This window comes from Parasteatoda tepidariorum, chromosome 2 (assembly GCF_043381705.1).
Source record: "Parasteatoda tepidariorum isolate YZ-2023 chromosome 2, CAS_Ptep_4.0, whole genome shotgun sequence".
NCBI lineage: Eukaryota > Metazoa > Arthropoda > Arachnida > Araneae > Theridiidae > Parasteatoda > Parasteatoda tepidariorum.
The window spans coordinates 78663363-78686890 of NC_092205.1; the positions used below are offsets into that span (position 1 = coordinate 78663363).

Below are 23528 nucleotides of genomic sequence, written 5' to 3' on the forward strand. Positions count from 1 at the left end.
TCTTATTGAAAACATCGCCTATCAGAATAATATGCAGTAAGCAGCTGCAAACTTTTTAACCGGAACTAGAGTAGGTGCCGAGCTCGAGATTGTTTACATTTCTACTGAAAACACCATCCATAGGCTGGGTACTTAACTCCAAGAAAAGTGCCAATATTCTGAATGATATTATTTAATATGTAATTTTTTTTCGGTCCATGGACTAGAACGGGGGGAAAAGAAACCCACTGCTGTTATTAACAGGACCAAATAACCTTATCCCACCCCACCACAATCTTTGCCTTTCATAAACTGCTTCGTTCTATAGTCTCCAAAGAGGTCAAAGGTTTCTCCATACATTTAGCAACTACGGGAGAGTTACATGTGGCGTTCTTATCTAGTTTTTTTTAACTGTATGGGAGTAAGTAGGGTTTGCGGGAGTAAGCAGGTTTTGATGCAAGCAAAGTATTGCTAAGTTGATGAAGGGTTTTACGATAAGATTCCGTCTGAAAAAAGAGTGAGTATCATGCATGGTAAAATAATAATGAAAAAAAAAATCAAGGAAAAAAAAAAATCGCGTTTTTCTTTAAATTTCCGTGATTTTTCTGATATTTACCCCTTTTAAAAAATTCCCTGATAATTGCAGACATCTAAGATTTTCCAGGTAGGTTGCCACTCTACTAACGTCTTGAACAATTCAAGTAAAAAAAAAGCTAATGTAACTAATTACACAATTTACTGCCAACTATAATCTGTTCTTAAACCTATGAAATGTACATTATTTTTGAAATGACACAACCAGTGCTTTCAATAAGCTTTTGAAATAGAATGCTGTTAAGTAGCTGACACACACAATTCAAGAATGCTAAAGCAACTAATTATACTATTTACAGTCAACTATAATCTGTTCCTAAACCTACAAAAAGTATACGATCTTCAAATGACACAACCAATGCTTCAATGAGCCTTTCAAACGGAATGCTATAAAGTAGTGCTATCTATGAATACATATATCAAGAGCAACAAAGTAATCATTACAAAAAAGCATTTAACAGAATTATTTTTATTTTCAATTTAAAACATATTAACTACTTAACACACAAAGCAGTTTACACAGCAGTGTGTACATTAAATGGCTTTACAATGTAAAATACATATAACAAATCTTCCATAAAACTGGGTCTATTAATCATTATTGCTGGAATGGGGAGTATTCAACCTTAAAAAATTCCCACAGTTCAAGCTTAAATATTAATTTTTTCTTATGCAATTAAAATAATTATAATACTGAAATAGCAATTTAAAATGTCATGGTAATAAAAATATAGAATAATCTGACAGAATCCATATATGTTAAAAAAAATCAATCATTCATTCATCATATTTTAAAATTAAATAAGCTATCTGTATTCAAATTAAAAAAATAAATATTAATAACAAGATATACTAGCTAAAAATATAATTCTTAAAATTATATTTTAATAAGATTTTTCTAAAATACCATTTTACAAAACTTAGACACAAACATTTTAATATCAAATTATGTTTTTTTTAAATAAGGAAATTTTGATAAAGGATAGACATAACATACATTTCTTAGAATAAAAGCATATTTACTTTTTTTTAAAAAATAATTTCAAAGATAAAAATATATATACATAAAAATAAACAAAAAATATGTAGGTTACCATATAAATTTATTAGTACAGAAGTTCCTAGCAACTGTCACATGTTGGCCCGTTTATCATTTGGTTAAATTTCACTCAAATGAAGCGTACAGCTTTCATAGTAGTATGAGAATAGTAAATAGCCATACTAAACAGAAAATGAAATGCTCTATTTAAGTCAGTCCCAAGAATCAGGCAAACAACTATTCCCTTCTTAAAAAAATGAATTTATACTGAAAGCAAAGTTTTTTTGGTTGTTTCAATACATTCTGCTAAGCTGAAGTAAATTGCAGGTTTGGATATAAAAAAATTAAGCCATATGTTTTCAACGCTTTAGAGCTAAAGAAATAAGTATAGAATGTTCAGGTACTTGCGAAGAAAAATACAAGAAAAGTTAGTTTATTAGTTCAGGAACAAAGGATTTTTTGATATTAAGTGACATTTGAAAGGGATAAATGATAAAAATAAATATTTTCCTTTTTTATTCTTAGGAATTTAAAATGCTTACTTTTACTGTATGGCTAAGCTCAAATTTTTACAAATAAAAAATGTCTTTATCAGAGCAACTAACTTTTCCCCCAATTAATTCAAACATTAACTAGAAACCAAGTACATGAAAAGGTTTACAAATTATATCCATTCTATATATTTTGATTATTCTAATTTTAAGCAATATAAGTTTCGATTTTAAAAAGCTCTAAGAATTAGAAAATTTTGTCACTTGGGATATTGAACTATTCTCTTAAAAAATAAAATTTTTTCTTTTCTTTTTGCAACAAAACACATATTTGTGATAAATGTGCTTGACATTATTTCATATTTGTGTGAATTCATAATTTTTTTGCTTTGACACATTTTCATAAAACCATCACATTATATTGATGATACTTTAAATTTATATAGCAACCTACGTATTTTTTATGGTAAATTAGCGTTCATATTATATGTTTAATCATTATGATAAGAGTAGTTTATCAGCAAAATCTTCGATATTTTTGAATAATATAACTACTTCTTAACATTCGTGTTGGAAATTTTTTTTAATTTTTTTAACTTAAATTTTAGATCAATAATTTCTTGAATAATTGCAATAATCAATAGAAATTTACAATAGGTGGTACCTACACCGGTATGAAGAGATGACAAAATAGTACCTATTACTTTGTAAAAAAGTCGAAACCAAATACTTATCACTCTTTAAAGTCTTAGGAAATAGAAATCCTCTATAAAACCAATACAAACCTATGAAACCAAAATTCTGCTAAAATACGATGATCAAACCGTAAAAATTTCCAGAGCTTGAAAATAATTCAAGTAAGAATTTTTTGCTTAAAAAAAAAATCATTCAAAACCAAAGTTAAAAATAGTTTAAATAAAAAGTTTCCACGACACAATAAGATATTCTTTTAAGGTTAAAATATCCCATATTATTTTCATTCTTTTTCTATGGTCGCAAATTAGATTTATTTACATTTAAAGCAGTTATAAAAAATTTGTAACTTCACTGGACTAGAAGAAATATATATATTTATTTATGGGGCAGTATACTAGGAGTAACAAAAATGGAAATTAAATTCAATTTTTATGTGATAAAATATACATTTTAGTCAAATGTATTTATAACAGAAAACTGGCTCAAATCTTTAACATTAAGATACAATGCTCTGTACAATTTTTAAAATACTAAAAATAATAATAAAAAACAATGTATTTTTAGAGTATAATTAACAAATTTTAGAAGTGAACACAAATTATATTTCTGTCTTAACCCGTAAAAGCATAAGTTTTTAAGAGACTAGTAATTTCATTATAAAAATCTTAGCAAATATGTCCAAATATAAAAATTTGCTAAATTTCCACAGACTTATTTTCTATATTTTTAATAATTTGTGAAAAAATAAGCAATAGAGAAAAATATTTCAGATAAAATTTTACTTATAGTAGTGCATTAAAGTGACAGGAGTAAAATACCATAACTAATAATTTTAGACTAAATTTTTTTTATATCTTTTTTATAAAAGAAAAATATTTATTTACTTTTGTTTGTTCTGTAGAGAATATTCATGACAGCCATTTTGATCTAATTGTAGGAGAAAATATTTCAAAATAAAAAAATTCAAAGGAATTAATTATTTTAAGACACAAGCTTTTGAGAGTTAAAATGTGTCACAGTGTTAACTCCTTTGGAATATTTTTTCTTACTGAAAAACTCAGTAAGTTTTAATAAAGTCGATTTGTGATAACTTGAAGTCCAATTATTTGATTAGTAATTTAACTCATTTATTAACTATTTTTCAGTATATTTTTAAAGCTTTTTTTGCTACCATCAAAGAGAATTATTATTATTATTATTTTTTTGCGATTTTAGCACAATAGACTCGATGCCAGACCATTGATTCAATGAGGCAAGAGCTAGATGGAATTTTAACTGCATAAAAAAACAATCATTATGCACTCAATGTAACAAAAATCAATCTGTCTTACAAGCCAAAATTGATGCAAAAATAAAAAAGTTGAGTCAATGTATAAGAAAAAGGTTAGTTGAGTATGAAATAAATGGTGTTACATTGACTATTATTTTGAAAGAATTGTCTTTGTTTTGGAAATGGATATTACATAAATGAGAATTACGCCAATTCTGCTGCTGATCACACGTGCAAGAAATTTTCCTCTGAGTGTTCAACATAGAAGATAACTAATTTTATTAAGGAAGGATAAAATAAACTCTATCATTGACGGAAGATATAGCAGTCAAGTGAGACATTGTTCTACAAATCCTTTATTAAAAAGGAAAAACCTAAAAGAATATAAACTCATGAAAAAAAGGATTAGTTATGCCTATCCAAACTATATTCTGCTTTAAATTCTCTCAGCATTACAAATTATTAGATTACCTAATTATTTCACTTCCGGTTAAAAGCTGAAACAGTCTTTTTCAGATACTGTCAGATTCGAGCTATCATGAATTGTGTTTAGGTCAGTTTCAGAAATAGTCTCAACAAGATTCATTTGTAAAAGCTTTTGATAATAATTTTAGAAAGTACGAGAATAGATTTAACATGGTGAACAGGTATAAATTTTAGTGGCTATCATGAGTCTGCAGTAATACACAATTTACATCCTACTTCATTTAGTTGTACTAAAAACAGGCTTGTTTGGCACAGGATATATTAGACAAACAACAAATTTAAATAATATTTATAAATTGGAAGGAAAATAAGTCTTGTGTAAGAAAATAAGTGGAATTAATATTTTAAGATAAATAGCTTTACTTCAATGTATTTTAAACAACAGTCAGCCAGAGCAAAATTATTATTGCATAAGTTGTAAGGGAAATGTTTTTCTGAAATAGGTGGACATCACACAGCATGTTTGAAAGAAAGTGGTGTATTTATAGAAAGAAAAGTTTGGATTTTTCAAAACTGCTTCTTAAGCTCTCGATAAATTAATATTTCCATATGGAAATCATTTTAACAAAATTTTATTTACAAATAAAACAAAATATGACATATTGAACAAGACCAGCAACCATCTTTTAAGATAACACTGAAATTTTAGAATGTACACTTCCTGAAAACAATTTAAACGAAATTAAAATAAATCATTTTCATTAAATAAGTTCTTAAAATACAGTTGATGTATACTATTTGCAATTTCATATTGTAAGGAAAAAATTTGAGATAATTCAAAAGAAAGTGACTGCAATTAGAAGAGACTTATTTTAATAACAGAAGAAACTAAGCAATATCATTATCTTAATTACAATTATATTTTGTCACATTATTGTTGGGAGGTTATTTGTATACTATCAAATATTTAACAATGGTAAAAATTTGTCAGAGAAGCTTTTTTTAATGTATCAAATGTCAGCTATAAAAATCTAGTTTAATTATCCTTTGTTATATTGCACATTCTTTGTTGTTTTTCTTCTTTTCAAAATTGCAATTATTGATAACTTTGTGAAAGCTAAATAACTTTGCTGAGCTAAGTAGCACTTACTCTAGGGTTTTTATAATGGATTAGTGAATAAATATCAGTAAAATTATAAAACTAATGTAATCCTCTCATCAATTATAAAACTACTTACATTTTCTGGCAGGGCATATAATCAAAATATCACTATTGTTTTTATTTTTGTGACGCTCAATTAGTATTATTGATAGTAACCCTTTTAAAATAATTTAGTTAATAACTGCATTTTACTTTATCATTTTATTATTTTATAAATCAAATTTACTTTTATTTAACACACATTTATGTATCCTAAAGCTTTTAGTTTTTTAATATAAATACACTTCAAGCACTAATAAATTTTAATCATAATTTTTCTTTTTCAATATTTTAAAAAACAATGATTTTATAAAAAATATTTGTATTAAAATTGATGCCAGTTTCATTCCCAACTTATTTAGATTTGCATGGTTAGAATTGTTTTAAAAATACTCTTTAAAATAAGCACTTGTATGCCCTAATCATAATTTAGCTATTATTAGGCTATCAAATCTCTTCTAATAACAGTAATAAAAGTATTCCTATTAATAAAATAAATAATGAGAAGTGTTTTACTTAAAAGACGGCAGCGGTCGTTGAACAATCATTTAACAGAAATGTGATAAATTAACAATGGATAAAGTGATAGGTGATTGATCATGGATTTTAGAAATACCACTGCAATCAAATTTATTTATTGAGCTAACACTGACTATGCGGTGCAGAGAAAAAGGGGAGAAATGTAATGAAAAATATTTGGGTAATTTCATAATTTTTTATTAATACAAGACTTGTGCGTGTACTCTTGGTAAGAATGGCGTAGTTCCTATATCTCATTTCAAATTTGCTTAGCACAAATATATTTTTCATCAGCACACCTCGCAGGAGGGAAAGAAAAATGTCACATTTAGAGTGACCTGTACAAGAATGTTGCTCATGGTTTCTTTTAAAACAGACCAAAAACAAAGAACCCTCTTCAAATTGCAAACAATCTAGAGATGGTAAGACAGCACAACACACATATGGAATTCCAACATCCATTAACAGTTCCTTATGACGTTTTTTTGTATATTTCCAGTCATGTAATAAAGTGAAATAAAGAACAGTACTGGATGGAAGGAGGCTTGATCACAAGGGACAAGTGGTCAACTTGCCCAGATAGTTAGAGAAAGGCATAGTCAGAGTATGTATTCAGAGCACTTCAGGTACACAGTATTCTGTCCACAGGGAAATGTTAAAAAACAAAAAAAAAAAGATCACAAGTGTTATATCTTTTTCATTTTTAAGTAACACACTATAAGATTTTCCCCCAGATCAAAACTGATATGACAAAAGATTTCTTTAACAAAACAAATAAAACTCAAACATTCTTCGAAGATTCAAACTTCAGTTAGACTCGTCCCCATCCATAGATTCCGATTCACAATCAGAGAAATCTTCAGATGGAGTGCTTGTACCTGGGCGAGAGGGTAAATCAGACAGAGAGCCAACACTGGACTGACGAGATAATACAGACTTCATACTACTTTGAGTATTTTCTATATCAACATATTCAGATCCAGGTCCCGAAGATGAAGAAGATGCTTCTTGCAAGTCACTAAAAGGCAAAAAATATTTAATTTAAGCTAAACATTCATCCCAGTTTCAATAGTATTTTACAGGTATTTAGCGGGCTGTAAATAGATCTAACTAATTTATTGCATTACTAATTTATTGAAAAGCTTCCAACATTAAATTGTGACTAAATAAACTTACAAACAGTATTTACATTAATACTGGTTTGACAATTTCCTTGCGACAACCAGAAGCAGAATAATACCTCATATTTACCCATGTATAGGTCATTTTTCTATTTTTTTTTTTCATTAGTTGGAAAAGTAAAGTATTGAAATTTTTTTTAACTAAATATGATACCAAAAATCCAGTGTCTGAAATTGGGAGTTTAGATTTATCAAATCGAATCTCAATGTTTAGAAGGCCGAGACTTGACAACAATGCTATTGCTCTCTTTTGTTTTGCTTAAGTTACAATTATGCAATATTCTTTCAGAGAGGAGTTCCCATGAGGGACTCTTATGCATAGCTATGATGCTTAATTTTTCCATCTAATCATTTAAAATTTATTCACGTGACACAGTCGTCGAATAAATATTTATTTCCGAACGAGCTTTGTACTCCAGAATTTTGCCGCTGCGTAAATTCACCCTGTTATCTACTAATTTATTGATGTTGCCAGGGAAAGGAGACCCATTCCCGTCCATCAACAATTAGCATTATATCACTTTCATCACAAGTTGAATGAATTAAAAAAACAAAGTCATATTTAATTGACATAGGGAGAAAAATCTTTAATTGCATACACATCATCATATGGCTTTAGAGCTGAAAGCATTTCTACTACTTCTAACATAATTGCTGTTACATACATAATACAATGTCAAATTGCGATAAACTTAGTCTGACTAAAATATCAAAATATTTTTAAAATATAGATGTCAAAGACCCAAAAAACTAGAAATAGTAATAGTATTTAAAATACAAATGTTATTAAGTACACAATTCATAGAGTATTAAACTGAGTATAACAGATTAACAATTAAAGAGAAAGCTATCTGAATGCATCATCAAGCAATTTAAAAACATAAAAAAGAAACAGATTATTTAAATCTTTCTGGCAGGAAATATGACAAATTATTATAAATAAAAGAAAGAAACTTTATCCAAATTGCAAAAAACAGGTAAATATGCAAAATATTCACTAAAAAAAATCTTACCAGTAGGAGTAATTTGCAGAATCATTCAAATATACACTTTCGATTTTAACACCATTTCCATCACTAACCATACCTGGGGGTAAATCGCTTTTTCCCTGAGACATCACTACAATGAAAACAGAATAATTAAAATTTACAGACAATACCAGTTAAGAAAGACTAATGAAAAACCAAAAGGGGTATGGCATGATTTAAATCACTTGATTTCTTTTAAAAATAAATTTTGACAGGGACAATTGTGACACTAAGTTAAAAACATTGAAAATTTTTTAAGCAAAAATTTGATAACAAGATATCAATATTATACTACTTGATTTTTTTAAAAACTATAATTTAATTCCCCACCAAATCACGTTATTGGATTTTTAGATAGCATGAATATGAATCACACGGCGTGATTTTTAGATTGCTTGAATACAATTCATAACGTGTTAACTTTTAAATCAGGTAAATAGAAAAATCAATGTTTGAAATTTTAATCATGATAATAGCGGATTAAGGCGTGGCTTCAAATATAAAAAATTATGAAACTCAGACAAAATACATGTATATCAAATTGGCAGTAGAATCACAAGCAGGAAAATGCCTCATTTACAGGATTTAGCAAAAGTTTCATAATTTTCATTGTGGTTAAAATGTTGCTAAATTAATAGTTTTGAATCGTGGAAGTATGTGAGGCAATGTTGTTGAGATATGTAAAATTCAGGAAAAAAAATCATACGCCCTGCTCCTAGTTTCTACACTTGGAAGGATGATACAAAAAAACTTACATAAATGAATTTGAACAAAAATATGTTATTAAACTTTCAAAAAGTAATGTAGTAAATTTTATGCCTCATAGGTTCGAATTAAAAAAAAAACTTTAGTTACTTACATGAGATATATGGCTGTAAAGCTTTAGGAACTAAACCTTTAGCTTTGCTGACTTGCTCAGGAGTGCTTATGCCTTTATCTAAGCCACAATCTAAGCCCATTTTTTTCATAACTTCTGAATCATCACTAATTTGGAATATGTCACTAAAGCAAAACTTGTATTCTTTCCTGAGAGATAGAAAATAAAAATTGTATAAGAATCATTTACATCGATTAAAAACTAAAGTAGCATATATTTTTCTTTTGTCAATGAATATATATAAAATTTTAACTTAATTAAAAAATAAGTGTACATGAATATCAAAAGAGAAAACAGAGACAAAAAATGATAACTAAGTAAATATTGCATAAAAAAAATTGTTTTGAATTTGGTAGAAATTTGAATTAAAAATAATAGAGCAGTCTTTCAAAATTTTGTCAAACGTTTTGTGCACGCATGCATAGATATACAAAATCCTATCAGAAATTGGAAGTCTAATAAAGAAGAAATTTTAAGTATCACATAACAAATTACATAAAAATTTATATACACAAAGGGACTTTGAGTAACAAGTATAAATAATAATCAAAACCTTGAAAAAAAATATTTAAGACTTTACCAAGCCAGTGATAAAAACTCATTTGGTGGAATTATTTAAATAATTTTTTAGTTAAATATATTAAATTTCAGGCATAAACATCACTTATACCAGGGGGAAATGCAATTAAGAACAATTTTGTACACACAAAATTATTCTAGAGAGATGTACTTTTTATTTTTAAACTATGATTATCCTATTTAAGTGTAATTCCTAATTGCTCCTTATTAACTTTTAAGAAAATATTTTCAAGAATATCCTTTTCAAATGTATACAATCGAGAATTTTACTTTCATTCATAGAAATCATACAAGTCATATAAATGTTGTTGAATGATTGAGATTGATCAAATATTAAAAAAGCTGTAATTTTTTCATGAACATTTAAATAGATACACTCTTTGACTAAGCGAAGTGTTAGCACATTTTCCGAAGCGTTATACACTATTCCACAAGAGTGCTGTGTTAAAAAAAAATTTCACATTTGGTACTGACATCCTATATGTATAACTATTTTATATGCACAGGGCAATTGACAGTAAAATTCAATTAAATGCAGAAACAGTGATGAAAGAAATAAAATTCCTTACTTATCACTAGATATGCTACAATCAATCACTGTATCTTTATGTGTATTTAATAAAATAAACGGTAAATGGATTTTATTCGTTGATGGTGGGCCTTTCATTTGCTGTCGAACTCCTTTATTTCTAGAAGTTAAATTTCTTAAGCTGATTTGCTATAAATAAATAAATAGAAAAAAATTAAAAGAAAAGAAAACACAGAATAAGTTACATAATATTAAAAATTACAGTACAAGCTTACTTGAACAATTAAATCTTGTAGATGCTGAGTTTTTTGTCTGATTTTTTCAATTCTTTTTAATTTCTCTTTCTGCAATTAAAAATGTTTCATTACACTTTTTGAAAATACAATTAATTGGGCATTCGATTAAAAATAGCAGTTGAATTTTACTTCTAAATTTTGGTATTCCTGAGCAGAATTAGTAGGAAGTCCTAGCCATTTAATTTCTTTCTTTTCCTTTGATATAATATTCATTGCCATTAGAACATTTAATGCATCATAAACTCTGCGTCGAATGTTCTTCTGATCGTAAGCCTGAAAGAAGTTTTACAAAATTAGGATCAAGATCTTAGTTTTGTAACATATATCAAAGCATTTATTTTAACATTCATTCTAGGTGGTTAAGTGGTATTCACTGTATGTTGCAAAACAAAGAATTATAATAACAATAAAGAATAATAATGTTACAAAAGTACAGCCAATAATGAGTAATGTCAGACATTTGGTGAAAGCTTCAGGTAAACTTCTTAATTTCTTTAAACAAGGTGTATAGCCAAATAATTCAACAAAAAATAAGAACCTTAAGCACTAAAAAAAATTTTTTTAAGCACTTAATCATGAAATTTTGAATCATGTAAAACAAATGGCGTTTTCATACGCTACGGACTGACAAATACGTCAAAATAGATAGGTGAATTAATTGTGAAAACGTTGAATAGAACAATACGAACTGTGTCTTTTTACAGAATTCGAAGGGAAAATCAACATAGTAAAGAAAGAATTATATTTTGAAAAAGGATAAATTAAGTACTCTTTAAAAACACCCAATGAAAAAAGCACCTTTAAGGGCTTTTAAAAAACTAAAATAAGCAGCTTTAAGCACTTTTTAAAAATGTTACGCACCCTGTTTAAACATATTTCACAAAAAGTAAATAATGTAGGGGTTAAGAAACGTAAGTACAGAGATGACAAGTTTCTTACCCAAAGGAAAAAACTGTAGGGAATTAATAGGTTTTTTCAAACACAAGTGGAAAAAAAATGGTAACTTTTTTAAAATTATTTCATTATTGTTGTCTAATTTTTAAAAAAAAAAAAATGCTACATTAGTATCATTAGAGAGCTAAGATGCATTTAAATTTGATTTTGGGGTATCTTTCATGGCCTTTTCACAGAATTTAAGTTTGTAAAACAGGTCCCTAAAATTGGCCCTGTCACAAAATTAAGACAGGATGGAAAAAAAATAATGGTACTCTAGTAGCACCTTTTATTTTCATAAGTTTAATTTTTAGTGTCAGATTTTATCCCTCTAAAAAATTTTTTTTGTTGCAAATATTAAAATTCTAACTTGCCTCATTATTAATTTTTGGTATGGTCTACATGAAAAATTTTTTTTTTGAAAAGGCTATCACAAAAAATATGAGTTTCTGTTTACTATTCTGTTAAATTACTGCAAATTATTTGTTTTTAAATACTTAAAGTTGATGTTTAGAAATAAATATTAAGGCATAATCAAGAAATTTTCCGAAAAATATTAATATTATTTTTACAAAAATTAGACCCTGAAAATTAAATTTGGATGAACCTTTCCGTGCTTTGATATCATGGAATTAAATGTTTAGCTGAAGGTGATCCCCTTTGAAGAAATATTATATTAAGCTGGCATAATTTAATTAAAAAAACTAAGTAAAAATTACTAAATTTGTTTTGAAATAGTTAGAGAGATTCTAGTTTCCTTATTCAATTTTTATAAATGCTTTAAAATTTGTTAAAGCATGATAAAAATTAGTTTATAAATGCTTTTACCTGGTCTGTCGCACAAAGATGACGGTGCGGATCGGAAAACTCTGCTACCAATTCATCAGCAACTTCATTATACGAAGTTGTTCCTTTTTTTCTAACTTTTTCACAAACTTTCATGGAAAAGTGACGAAGACCTTTACCTCCCTTTTCTCCTTTTTTACAACGTTTACTGAAAAATATTAGTTTAAATTAAATATAACAAAAAAACATAATTAAGATCATGATTACATTCATGTACAAAGTAAAATAGCAGTAGATAAATATTTTTAAGCAATTACATTTAACTTAAGAATATAGCAAACTGATATAGATAATTAAAAAATTTCAAGTGCACTTATTGTCAGATGTAAGATACAACTCCTGGTAAAGCCGCACATTTTAAAAATAACATATTATGAAGAAAAAAAAAAAGAAGATTAGATAAGTAATTCTTGATTATAAGACAAAATGTACACAGTTTTAGATCAATAAAAGAATTAATTTGCATAATCAAGAATTAATTAGATAAGTAATTCTTGATTATAAGACAAAATGTACACAGTTTTAGATTAATAAAAGAATTAATTTGCATATTTTTTTTATCACTGATCAATAACTGAAAAAAAATTATGCAATTAATAAATATGATTGAAAGAAGTCAGAAACAAGACTAAACTTTAACAACAAAGACTGAACATCTTGTTGGAATATTACTTTTACCTTAATTAAGAAAAAAAAATTACACTGAAAAGATTAAATTCTAAATGTATGAAAAAATTTAATAAACAATTTTTAAAAAAAAGATGTCTGAAAGGATTTAGTTATTTTTAAAAAATTAATATAAAGAATACAAAAAGTTGGAATTAATATGCAGTTTCTAAAAAAAAAAAAAAAAAAAAAAAAAAAAAAAAAAAAAAAAAAAAAANAAAAAAAAAAAAATATGTAGAGCTTAATGGCATTATGTGGTATTCAATGGAGGTAGAAGTGGCTTATTACAATGCAAAGAATTTTAGTTGAGAAACACAGATGCTGGTGAAACAATGATAGATATTGGTGAACAGTCTCTTCACTATGTATTAAGTAATTAAAGACGTAGCACTGCTTATACATGACAATCTGTCAAACAGAGAACCAACACTATGCTTTTGCAAATGATTTAAAGAGTTGTTTTCTCAATCTTTTAATTTTTTTTATATCTTCGAAACTTTAGTTGCTCAGCTTTTCCAAACTTCTACAAAGTAACAAAACTTAACATAATACTCTAGATAATTTCAAATGACATTGCCTAGATGCTTTACAGGCGGAAAGTATTGCCTTGTATTTTTGAATATCCTAAATATTGCAAAAAGAGATTGATCCATGATTTTAAGATAAATAGGAAAAGATCTTAAAACCATGGGCATCAATAGATGGAGATATGGTTGTTGGGGCGACTCTAGCCTGTACTAGACTGTCATGTTGATGGAAGAATATTAAAAGCAGCTTATGCATTGAAATCTTCTGATTATTCTGCATTCAGAGCTTGATGCAAAATCATCTTTGGGCACAATATTTTTCACTAATTTAATGTTTCTTTTAAGTCAGGAGTAAAGAATATTATGAAACCTTTCATGGTATTCTTCTGTGAAATCATGAGGACGTTTCCCAGACCATGCCATGGGATGTTCTGGAGCAGGTAGCAGTTGTTGTGGGGTGCGGGTGCTATTTATAACGCTTGCAACAACTCGTTGAGGGGTACTTAAAATCTGTAAATTAAAATGAGCAAATAAGGAAACTATTAAAAGGTAATAAGTTAAAGGAATAGAAAGCAAATTTGAGCTTAGCAATAAAATAATTCCTTACAACAATGTTCAAGTTAGCTAAAATTTATTACTAACAGAGAGGTGATTCAAAACTTAGAATTCATTTTATAGATTTAATTATCTCTTTAAATTTGTCATATTTTTAACATTCTCAAAAAAAATAAAAAATAAATGGGAAAAACCACAGATTTCAATAAAGTTTTATGATTGGAATAGTGATAGTTAAGTAATGTTGTATCTCACTTAAATTCAGAAAAAAGCGGTAAGAAATTTCTTATGAAAATGGTTTGTTATAACAGAAGATAGACCAAGGTTGGCAAGTTTCTGTCAAGATGGTTAAAACCACTGGTAGAAACCGGTTAAAACTGGCATGGCAGGAACTCTTTTCTGCCACATTTGTGGCAGAAACTGGCAGAAATTCAGAAAATGACATACAAGTTAAGTACTGAGATTGACATACAATGGATAATTCATAGAAAAAACATTTAAATGTTAAACAAAATGGCCAGTGAAATTGCTGTTTACATTTATGAATCAGTGAATCTAACCAATTATATTACTTCTTACATACAGCAAAGATTAAAACTGTTACTGTTATAATAATTGGATTGTTGCCATGCAAATTCTGTCTTGAAAAGGAAAAAAAAAAACTATTTGAAAGTAGCTCTACTCAGTTCTATTAGGAGTTAAATGATAATAATTACTGAATTTCAAAGTTTAATATAATAAACTAAAATTTATATTTATTATTACATTACTTTATTTTTTAATTAATATAAATATTTGATATACTGCACTGCACTCTTTATATTTAATGTAAACAAAATAATATATATTTACAAACAATGAATTAAAAAGTTTGCTACAGTTACATTCTTTAGTTTACTTAAACAAAATATTATTAAGCAATTACTAGAACTAATATACAAGTTTTTTTAGTTTCTGCCAGTTTTTACCGGTTATAAACAGTTTCTGCCGGCAAAAAGCCAACCCTCATATAGACAGATACTTTAAACTTAAAACGAAACATGATTATTTTACAAATTTTTCTCTGTTCCAGTTAAATTGCAGCCCTGAAGTTCATCAACAAATTTTCTCGACATTTGACAGAGATTTAGCTTAGCTACATTCAGGCTTTCTTAACTAGATAATTGGTATTCACTGTATGTTGCAAAACAAAGAATTATAATAACAATAAAGAATAATAATGTNAATATTAAGTAATATTTAGAATTTCGATAAGATGGGATAGTAAAATAAAACAAAGTATTTTGAAGTCTAAATCATTTTTAGAAAGAAGTGAAAGAATAATTAGTATAACCAAAAATCAATTTACAACTTTTAATAAATAAAATTTGATTTCATACTATTGTTATATCTTTAATGCATAGATAATTTATACTCTAATTTTGAATGCACTATAATTAAAATACATAAAAAATACCACAAAAATACTAAATAATAAATACATACAAGTAGTAATTAAATATGGACTTTTAATATTCATTACTATATATTTTTTTTTTAAAGAAAGGGATGTTATTCTAAACCAACGATTTTCTAAATTATTAAACATTGTGCACCACTATTTGTAAACAAACATTTATATGAAATAAACATTTATTGCAAAGTTTCTAAACATAAATTATATTCAGGAATTATCACTTACCACAGGAGAATTAGTTAGATGCACAGGTTTTGGCAAAATTGACGGTTCTACTTTGTAAGGTGACATAGTAATTGTAGCAGGAGTACTAGCAACAGGCAATGTTATTATTTGTGCTATAAAGATCAAATATGCACAATTAGAAAATTTTAATATAAACAGATAAATATAATATGAAAATATAACTCGTTATTCTTATATTGATCACTTTATTTTAAAATTTTTATTATAAAATAAGTTATAAACTTACTTTTATAATAAACTAAAAAATTTTTATAAGAAAAATGTAAAATATGTATAAGTGAGGAATTTATAATTGTCATTCTTTTGTTCACATTTATGACTCTATTTACTGTTTTATTTTAACTCTTTCTTATGAGCCAATGAAACAGTTTAATATGAGTTATTTTTTTTTAAATAGATATAATAGCTGCAATACTTAATAAAAGTCATTTCCTTAAAACTTTGATATCTTTAGATAAAAAAATGAAAGATCTACAATTTATTTCCTTTAATCAACTAGAGCACATAAGTTAATTAAAAATATTTATAAGCAAATGTAAAAATCTTTATATTTATTAAACTAATATCTATAATTTACAGTTTTAATAATACATAGGCCTATAACAGGTCTAGATATTTTGATACTACAAATAACATTCATTCATAATGTTAATTTTTTACTGGTATTACAATCAAAATATGTATATCTCTAATTGACAGCTATTCTAAACACTATCAACACAATTAAAATAATTTAAACTTACATGAAAATATGTATGTACATATTTTGATGTTAAGTTTAAATGATTCAATTCAAAATTGTAATTGATATCTTCAATTAATGTTGTCATTTATCATGCTGAAAAATATTTATTTGTATTACTAATCAAAGAATATATAAAAAATAAGCTGTTGCTAAAATATTACAGTTATTCAAACTTAATCATTATGTTTAGTAACATTTAAGAAGCATAATGTCTAATTAGTTAGTTTACTAAAAACAAACTGTAAACAAATTTAACGCACACAGAATATCAAATCGGTTTTCTTTTATTTTTAGCGGACGCTTTCCTTAAATGTTTTCTTTTAACCTACATGTACGTAATGAAGTATGGATTAACAGGTATTATCTTTATAGTACTCACACATATTGTTTACAAACGTTAACACCACTATTTTACAGAACGATATTTCATATCACTAGAAAATGTCGAGAAGTACTGAATACATTTAGCTGACAGGTGGAAAAAATTAGGATAGTGTTTATTTTGTACAATAAATTACGACGCTCAGAAACTTTCCATCTTCTGTTTACTGTCACTATTACAATGAGAGTGAAGTGGGAAGCTATGCATTTTTAGAAGATATATTTAGGTTAAGCCTAGTGTTCACAAAGGTTTTATGAAAACCCAGTCTAACTGGCGTGTATTTTTTCATATTTGGCATCATTTATAATGCATAATTATTCTAATGTTTCATATTATTAGCGAAAATAAAACTAACACCGCGGTCACGTAGGTATAAAAATACAAACAAGTAGTTCGATAATCCAATCGCCCCTTCCTTCGAGGTGCATGGTATCGTCCACATTTTCCCTTTTTCACGTGTTCACATCCCAGAATGCAATGGTTTCGTTTCGCGCGCAAAAAGGGGGATACGTTTTGGCGCGAAAATAATTCTTCCAGGATGTTGTAGTTATCATATTTTGCTACTAAGTTTAAAGCATATTTTACTAAGTTTAAAGCAAAATTAAATTATGAAACATTGTTTGCGACATCTTGGGAAATGATTGAAAAACTTTATTCTAATGAAAATTATTTATAAGGGTGGAAAAATAGTATTCTATTTAATTTTATATAATAAACAGAGGTTTAATAATTAGTTATAAGGATGGAAAAATAGTATTCTATTTAATTTTATATAATAAACATAGGTTTAATAATTAGTAACTTATATTTTGGAGGATTCTCTTGAATAAAATGAATCTTTAAAATATCGACGTAATAAGAGAGAAATTTAATAATTACTTTATGAAAGCCTTTAAATAATAATCAGTTACAGCTAATATGAAACTTGAAAATTTAGTTACTGCAGGGATCTGAGGGAGCTACATTAAAAATGTGCAAAGGTGTGAAAGACATAATTATAATAAAATAAAAAAAAAAATGTTCTATTGATACATTTAACTGCTCAAATTCTTAAAACGTAATCTTAATTTTCAGTAGATACAGAAAAAGCTACAATAGTTGGAATAAAATAGGAAAAGTTAATTATAATGAACTGATATTTTACAAATTGTAAATTCCATTCTATACTTTTCATAAGGACTTAATTTTTGAACATTTAATGAACTTGAAATTATATCATATGGAGGATTTGTACTTTTAGGTAGGAAAATCCTCCCATTACTAACCCCTACGAATACAGATGAGAAAACTCGGTTTTCTTTCATTAAAAAATATAGATATTTTATAGTTATATTCTAAAAAAAAATTTTGCGTTAAAATTTAATATCTATTTATATATAATAAAATATAAGATTATATATTTATTAAAATCTATTCTCTAATTTTGGTCTTTTCTAAGCGCTTGAGTAAGCTTAGCAAGATTTGCAAAGGAAAATTTGATGGTTAAAAAAATATTTTTTTCCCACTATCTTTTAACAAAATGTTCACAATATATTGAGTTAATCATGTGTTAGGTTAAATCAGTTGCATTTAAAATTACCTCCAAATTCTTCCTGAAATTCTGCGTTTTGAAAAGGCTAAAATTTGTTTAGTTTACATGCTTTCTTTAAATTATGATTTTTAATTTTAAACTTTTGGTTAGATATGTCACAGAAAGGATGCAAGTACCCTTCTTTAAATCGGAAAGATGGCTGTCCGATAATTAAAAATACCAGATATAAGGAAAAGTTGAGGGAGAAATTTTTGTTCAAATTATGCATTAAAACCTATCTTACTGAATCAAAAGGTTGCCCTTAGATATGCACTAACTCTTAATTAAGTGAAGGAATTGGAACTGAAATGTATTTTTTCTAAATAAACCTATTTTGATTCTTGGCTAACAAAATGGAGGATGGGGTACGGGTAAGAAAGTGGTCGAAAATATAGTCGGCATAATTTAATCAGTAAGTGATTGAATTCTTTTCAAATTTTGCCACATCTCTGGAACTTTATATGCAAATAGAAATTTTTTGCACAAAATTATAAATTTCATTCATCCAAAGATAAAACTTTTTCTTCTAATTTGGTTTAATAGTATTTGATATAGTTTTGAACTGTAAGGTATATAAATTTCTATATCATTTTAAGCTATGCAATTTTAAATGATAAAATACTAATTTAACGAAATAGAACGAACAGTATTTGAGAAATAAATATTTAAAAATGCGATTTTTTTTAAAAAAAAAAAAATACTATACAATATATCAACTATTCGACTTCGCTCAAATGTTGTATACCTTACAGCAGTGTTTCCCAAACTAATGACTTTTGTGTACCCTTTCTACATTTTTCGTAAGGCTGTGTACCACTAATAAAAAAATGAATGCATTTCTTACTATAAAAAAAAATTGCACAAAAGTTAAAAATCACTACTGGCTGTTGACACCACTAGTTATTAACTGTTAACTCTGCAGAAAAAAGCCAATAGAAAAATATGTTATCGTAAAATTTCATGGCTAGTTTTGTCTTTAAATAAAAAATTTTGAAATTTTTGTTTGTTGCAAGATATTTCGCATAAGAACGCGTACCCCCGCTAAACTGTTCCCGTACCCCTGGGGGTACGCGTACCACACTTTGGGAAACACTGCCTTACAGGGAAAAAAAATTTTTTTTAAATTGGATTTATCAATATACATTATAAAAATAATCCCCCCACATTAATAAATGATATATATTTTGAATTTTTATTAAATATTAGGACTTAAAAAATTTTTTAAACCGGCTTTTTTTTTTTTTTTTTAAGCAGATTAGACACAATGAGGAGTACTGAAAGAGATTTCTTTAATATTTAAAAAAACAAAACATGTCAAAAAATGACTAATGATAACCGTATTTTGGTTAAGACAGATTATTCATTAGACATTTGTTTAGGAGTTGTTAGTAAGGTTATTGCATAGATATGTAAGTTGTTTTTAAACTATACGGGTGTACAATTTTTTGTTTAATGCCGGGAGCTTGGGTTTATTCCCCACTGGCCTCAGAAATTTCTGTTTAAGATTTTTTAACGGATCTTGGATTTTTAACGTCGTTGATTTCAAATCTGCTATTGGTTTCCCAGTCCCAATTAGTTTCTTTTTAAAAAAATAAGATTTTTAATCCATTTTACCCAAGCTGGGAAATTTCTTTATACGTCTCGGGGGGCACTTCCCTGTTTCCTTGTGTGCTTTTGAACAGGTAATAATAGGGAAGTGCCTCTAGCAGTGTAATAGACAAGATCAAATATTTGTATAAATGAGACAAACAATTTGTTCCCTATTGTTATTTATGGATAGCATTTTTATTAACCATGATAAGGATCTTCAATAATTGTCAAATAAGGAGATGATCTTTCTCAGAATTTTAGACAAAACAAGTTTTTCTAATAATTCTTTTTAGCATTCTTAATGCTCTGATATCATTAATGTAGTTTTTTTGTTATTAATATGAACCACTCTTGAAAAGTAAAAATTATCACGAGAGTTACCAGGAACAGTGGTTAGATTGCCAGTTTCGTGAAACAATTTAGGTAGTGGGCATTTGTTTGGTTGCTATTATAGCCTGTTTATTGTTCCCACAATCAGGGGTGCAGAATATTCTCAGAACATAACCCATAAGTTTTTTTTTTGTTTGAACGTTCCCTCAAAATTATGGTGCTGTATTTTTAGTTATAATATGTTTACTTCAAATATTTATATAATATTGTTATGGCTTTTAATAATTTTTCTTATGAAAAAAAATGATAGTACACATTTGTCGAATTAACTAACATATGTGTTATCAATAGAAATTAAGATATATTGAATTAGTAATTTATAAACTAAATTTAAGGTCCCACTCACAAATTTAAAGAATTCAAACTATAAATAAACAAATTCTTATTTGAAGTCAGTGTTAGATCTGATCTTTCTACACAATATTCTATTTCTTTCTGGTTAGTAAGTTTATTTGACATAAAGAATTAGAAAATATTAAAATAAGCTTTAATAGCGAACATTTCATTTGTCAAAATACATTTTAAATTTTGCAACAAGATTTTACAATAGTCAGAAAGTTAAGTCTAATTTATTTTGACTATAAAAGAATTCACAGAAACATTCTCTAGTTGTTTAAAAAAAATGTTTATCATCCATAAATGAAAAATGACAACCTCTTTTCTTTATGGGCTTCTATCAATAATTTTAGAGGTTTTATACAATTTAAAAAAAAAAAAAATCTGCTACATGATTCTAACTTTATTTGTTTTATTGTTAGACAGGTTGTCTGCCACTAAACCATTGTGCTGTTATTGGAATGAAGATTTAATAGTATAAAAAGTATACTTGAATTTTCAAATGCGCTTTTTTCGAGATTGGCTGGCTAATGCACCCTGTTATAAAGGAGTGAATACCCTTTAGTCGAGTTTCATATCAAAATGATTTCTTAAGGCATTCCTTTTCCTTGTAAGTGAAAACTAATTTTAGCACAACCTTACTGTCAAACCAAGACACTAGCTTAATTAAAAAGAAACAAACTAGCCAGTTACTATAGCACATATGCTAAATTTTACAAACTCTTCGTAAGATTCTATTTTTATATTTGAATTGGTAGCAATATTTGTGTTTTTTCTATTATTGAATTTATAAATTAAATAATTTTTTCAACTATTATACATAAGTTTAACTTCTATACAAGTGCATGATAATCATTCAATGAGGAGGGTAAGGTTCTCACAAAATAGATATTTCTGCTGTCGTTTGACTTCCATTTCAATACCAGAGATAGATAGAAACAGAAGATATGTTACAACAACCACAATCATCTGGTTTTTATCTTATAATTTAATGAGAGAGTGGTATTTTCAAACAGCTGATAAAAGGCAATTTATGCTACTAAAAATTAAGAAATTTAACTTATTGCCATCAAATATGTAGGAAAAAAATATATACCACACACACTCAAAGATATAGAAAGCTTTAATTAAATTTATGACTTTCCTTATCACTCACAATGATCAATTTTCATGTGTTCAACAGCAACTTGAAAATCAAACATAGATCTAAAAATTATTGCAGGTCAAAGAGTTGCACTTACACCAAACACATGGTTTTTGGAAATTTTTGACAATACCTTAACAGTTGGATTAAACAGAACTAAGCATAAAATATAGACAATCACCATTTCATTTTCTTATAATAAAATAAATTTTTGTTTTCAGATAGTTAAATCAACTTATTTATGCAGAGTTCAGAATTAAGCTGGCTGTATACAATATACTAGGTACTAGATAGTCTTGAAACAACTCATATTAAAAGATTTTTCTCTGGTAATTTGGATTTTTTTGAATAACAGATCTTTGATATTATCTAAAGTTCATACAAAATATTTTCCCTAGAAGAAATTTGAGAATGTAAATTTAAAATGATTTCTTCCAGGCCTTTGTATAATTACACAAAATGTTAGTTTTTTTTCTTCTTTCCATTATAGTTTTCCCACAGAATGTTTTAATATCATGACATCAATGTAACATAATTTTTTATTTTGCAACACAAACAAGGTTGGTTTAGTTCTGATTGTTACTGTTGTCTGAAGCTCTTCAAAACTTTCTTTATTTATTAATATGCGACAAAGCTAACACACAAAGACTATATATTAATAATTGCGGCAATAAAAATTGTTATTAACTTACCTTTGAGAAAACTAAATTGACTTCACTATCAAATTAGATTCAGCCCAATAACAACTGAGACCAAGTAAACGTCTGATATTTTTTAACAAATGGATATAAACTATGTTTTGATTTATTATTTCACTCCAACTTCAACTACATTAATTCTTCTAATATGTGTTGTTCATTTTCATATTTGGTATGAAAAAGTATCTTAATTTTTTTATCTGATTATTTATGTGAAACAATAAATAAATAAAAAAAATACAAAAATAAATTTAAAAAAAATAAGAAATAGAAAATTTGTTAAAATATCTTTTGTGTTGAATTTAAGACAATCTAATTTCAATGAACATCTGTCTGCATTACAGAAATTTATAATTTCTTAGTCAGTCACTAATAGCTGTATGATGAAAAATTATAGTTTGTAAAATACAGTAAATAATTAATTATAAAAAAATGCTGGCATATGTTCAATGACAGTAGAAATAATGCTGGAGAGATTTTTTCTACTAAACAAATTACTGTTCAGGTCTGCTTGTTATTTTTTCTTTCCAATTTTTGTTTTTATTGTATTTTAAATAATCTATTTGCTGAATATTTCCTGAAAATGTTTCAACTTTTCACTCCTAAAAACTGAAGTTCTGAGTTAACTAGAATTCACTTTATAATTTGCTAGTACACAATATGTAGCAACTCTAAATCTAAAAAATAATAATAATTTAACTTAAGTCTCCTTCTTTCTAACATCATTTAAGTGTTTTTT

General features: G+C 26.8%; 1 protein-coding gene across 4 annotated transcripts in view; it reads right to left on the reverse strand.

The window, feature by feature from the left end:
- Window positions 1–6397: 6397 nt before the first annotated feature.
- The window catches only part of LOC107439881 (transcription factor Dp), a 24855-nt gene continuing 7724 nt past the window's right edge, over window positions 6398–23528 (reverse strand). For 2 of the 4 annotated variants that reach the window (XM_016052617.3, XM_043041173.2), the window contains 9 exons: window positions 15914–16026; window positions 14048–14187; window positions 12467–12632; window positions 10835–10978; window positions 10685–10753; window positions 10450–10598; window positions 9284–9450; window positions 8410–8515; window positions 6398–7233 (listed from right to left, as the gene is read on the reverse strand). In XM_016052617.3, coding sequence (XP_015908103.1) covers window positions 7023–7233; window positions 8410–8515; window positions 9284–9450; window positions 10450–10598; window positions 10685–10753; window positions 10835–10978; window positions 12467–12632; window positions 14048–14187; window positions 15914–16026 — 1265 coding nt within the window. In that variant the 3' untranslated portion in view covers window positions 6398–7022. Of the gene's footprint in view, window positions 7234–8409; window positions 8516–9283; window positions 9451–10449; window positions 10599–10684; window positions 10754–10834; window positions 10979–12466; window positions 12633–14047; window positions 14188–15913; window positions 16027–17058; window positions 17502–23528 lie in introns of those variants that run through there. The other 2 variants (XM_043041174.2, XM_071177790.1) reach the window with 2 other exon arrangements.